The following is a 3,325-nucleotide window of genomic DNA, read 5'->3' as shown; positions in this document are numbered from 1 at the left end:
CTGGGACAAAGAGGCTTAGAGACAGCTTCTACTCTAGAGCTGTGGCTATGCTAAACTCTGCGGCTTCATGTTGATGTGTTTGGGGCTGTGTAGGGATGGGTGGAGGAAGGGGAAAGTGAGGATGGGGTATGAGTCTGAAATTGTGTGCATCGGGGAATGCTGCTGTAAATTTCGTTGTGCGTGCACAATGACAATAAAAATGCTTATGCTTATGTAAATGCCCTCTAAACTTGCTGGTCAGTAGGGGTTGGGGTTATTTTAATGTGATTTTACTGATCTTCTAATTGTTACATTTTATTCATACATTTTGATTGTGGTTTTTATTGTTTTTAACATTTTTGAGTCCCCTAAAGGTGCTAGTAGGAGGTGGGGTATAGATGGCTACAAGTATGAGGGGGATATAAATATAATAAAAAAACTCTTTCTCAGCTTTCCATTCAGAACTTCCAGTGCGCAGTGCGATTTGACGCCAGTCAATCAGCACATACACTTTATCAAGTACACTGCAGTGACTTGCATTTAAACCATGCATTTGAATTTGTTTATGTAGTCATTTAGTCAGGATGGGGAAATCTGTTAGAAGCAGCAGTGGGTTTTTGCCCAACTGCAGATTCATTTCCTCTCACTGTGCGGCTCGTCTCGCACAATAATAGACGGCCGTGTCTTCGGGCTTCAGGCTGTTCATTTGCAGCTTCACCAGGCTGTTGGAGTCATCCCTGGAGATGGTGAAGCGACCCCTCACCGAATCCGCATAATAAATTGGAGTTGAGGATGTATGTATGAAGGCCACCCATTCCAGCCCCTTCCCAGGAGCCTGTCTGACCCAGCTCATTGCGTAGCTACTGAAGGTGAACCCTGAGGCTCGACAGGAGAGTTGGATGGAGCCTCCAGGACTTCTGAGACCACCTCCGGACTCCACCAGCTGAACCTCAGACAGAACATCTGGAAATAAAATAACACATTACCACTGTACCTGCTGCATAACTACACCTCTCAGTCTTCAGTATCTAAAGAAAAAAAAATTACCTTTGAAGAACATGAAAAAGAAAGCAAATTGAATCCAAAGCACCATGTTTTCCTGATGCTTTGAAACAGATGGAGATGAATGCGTTTCAGGCAAAGAAAAGTTGTGTCCGTGGGTGAACCAGGGTTAAGGAGAGCATAAGGCTAGTGTGAACAGGAAGCTGGGTCCAACATTTGCATACAGCTCAGGATAAAAGGGCATCTCCCATTTGTTAGACTGCCTTTCTATATGTTTATACATGTGCTGGATCATAGAGAACAGTTGGATTCCATTGACGTTTCCCCACTTACCTTGGTCCAAAGGTTGCTGCGCGCAACTCCCAGCGCGCGCTATTCCCAGTCCGCGCCAGGGTTTCCCCACAACCCCGCAGAGTGTGGGGTCATCAAAAGGCGCCATTTCAAAAGGCACCAGGAATTACGCGCACTGAGGGGGCGCAACAGCAGCAGTGGCGGGGCGGCTGTGCTGTCGCCGCCCCTGTAGTGGGGAGTGCTGGGGGACCCCGCGCTACTTGAGGAGAGTAGCGCGGGGCTTAAGGCAAGTGGGAAAACGCCCCATATGTCTGGTAAGAGTCTGCACCAGTATTTTGGATTGAGTCTATATCACAGGAAGACAGGTGTGGGTTGAAAACAAAGTAAGAAAATTATAGAGTAGTTCAGCAACGGAAAAAAGGTACCATATAATGTATCATATAAATTGAGCTCTTCGCAATGTTTACAGTGGGAATCATGAACATTGCTTGGGAACAGTCAGGTCAGAGCTTCTAGCACCAGCAGAGCTAGTAGATTTGTGGCTTTAGACTTAGGCCTCTTCCGCACATGCAGAACAAAGCATTTTCAATCCACTTTCAATGCACTATGCAGCCGGATTTTACTGTGTGGAGTAACAAAATCCACTTGCCAACAATTCTGACGGTGGATTGAAAGTGTATTATTCTGCATTAATCTCTATTAATCTGCAGTCTCTAAGGAGGGGGCCTTAGAGATTGTGCTGTTTGTGTTTGTGGATGAAGATTTAGACCCCTTCCGCACATGCAAAATAATGCGTTTTCAAACCACTTTCACAACTGTTTGCAAGTGAATTTTGCTATTCCGCACAGCTTCAAAGAGCACTGAAAGCAGTTTGAAAGTGCATTATTCTGCATGTGCGGAATGAGCCTTAGGCAAAATGGCAGAGCACCTTGGCTAGGAACACTTCACTTGTTTTTTAACCTTTTAAAGTTGCCTCAAGCTGCTAGTATGTGACAAGGTAGAAATATAATAAATAAATAACTCTTTCTCAAGTGAGAACTGTCAGCTTTCCATTCAGAGCCTTCAGTGGACAGTGAGATTTAACACCAGTCACTCATCACATAGACTTTATCAAGTAAACTGCAGTGGCTTGCGTTTAAACCACGCATTTGGATTTGCTTAGCTAGACATTTAGTCACTTCTGATCACAATGTGATCCTCCATCTGCCCAGCTCTTCCTTCAGTCTCTAGGAGATGAGTGAGGCTTGAAAGCTGCCAGGAGCAGAGCCGGGTTTTTGCCCAGCTGCAGATTCATTTCCTCTCACTGTGTCTCTCACACAATAATAGAGGGCCGTGTCTTCGGGCTTCAGGCTGTTCATTTGCAGCTTCAGGAGGCTGTTGGAGTCATCCCTGGAGATGGTGAAGCGGTCCCTCACTGAATCCGCGTAATAAATTGGAGTTGATAATGTACCTATGTAGGCCACCCATTCGAGCCCCTTCCCAGGAGCCTGTCTGACCCAGCTCATCTCATAGCTCCTGAAGGTGAATCCTGAGGCTCGACAGGAGAGTTGGATGGAGCCCCCGGGTCTTTTGAGACCGCCTCCGGACTCCACCAGCTGAACATCTGACAGAACATCTGGAAATAAAATAAAACATGATCACCTGACTTGCTTCATGACTACATCTCTCACTCTTCCATACCTAAAGGAAGAGAATTTACCTCTGAAAAGCATGAAAAAGAAAACAAATTGAACCCAAAGCACCATGTTTTCCTGATGCTTTGAGGCAGATGGAGATGAATGCGTTTCAGGCAAAGAAAAGTTGTGTCTGTGGGGAAACTGAGGTTAAGGAGAGCATAAGGCTAGTTTGAACAGGAAGCTGGTCCAACATTTGCATACAGCTCAGGATAAAAGGGCATCTCCCAGCTGTTAGACTGCCTTTCTATGTGTTTAGACATGTACTCTATGATAGTGAACAGTTGGCTTCCATGCGCCCGGCAAGAGACGGCACCAGAAATTTTGACTGAGTACATATCATGGGAAGGCAGGTGTGGGTTTAAAACTAAGTATGAATA

General features: G+C 45.5%; 1 gene segment (V, D, J or C); it reads right to left on the bottom strand.

Moving 5' to 3' along the window:
* Positions 1-622: 622 nt before the first annotated feature.
* Positions 623-3,056, bottom strand: LOC125445134. The segment is given in 2 exon segments: positions 623-942; positions 2,972-3,056. Coding segments are annotated over 2 exon segments (366 nt in total).
* Between the last annotated feature and the right edge of the window lie 269 nt (positions 3,057-3,325).

The sequence above is a fragment of the Sphaerodactylus townsendi genome, linkage group LG15, assembly GCF_021028975.2.
Source record: "Sphaerodactylus townsendi isolate TG3544 linkage group LG15, MPM_Stown_v2.3, whole genome shotgun sequence".
Lineage (NCBI taxonomy): Eukaryota > Metazoa > Chordata > Lepidosauria > Squamata > Sphaerodactylidae > Sphaerodactylus > Sphaerodactylus townsendi.
The sequence above is the reverse complement of the archived record's forward strand: the minus strand, read 5'-3'. Positions and strand labels throughout refer to the sequence as shown.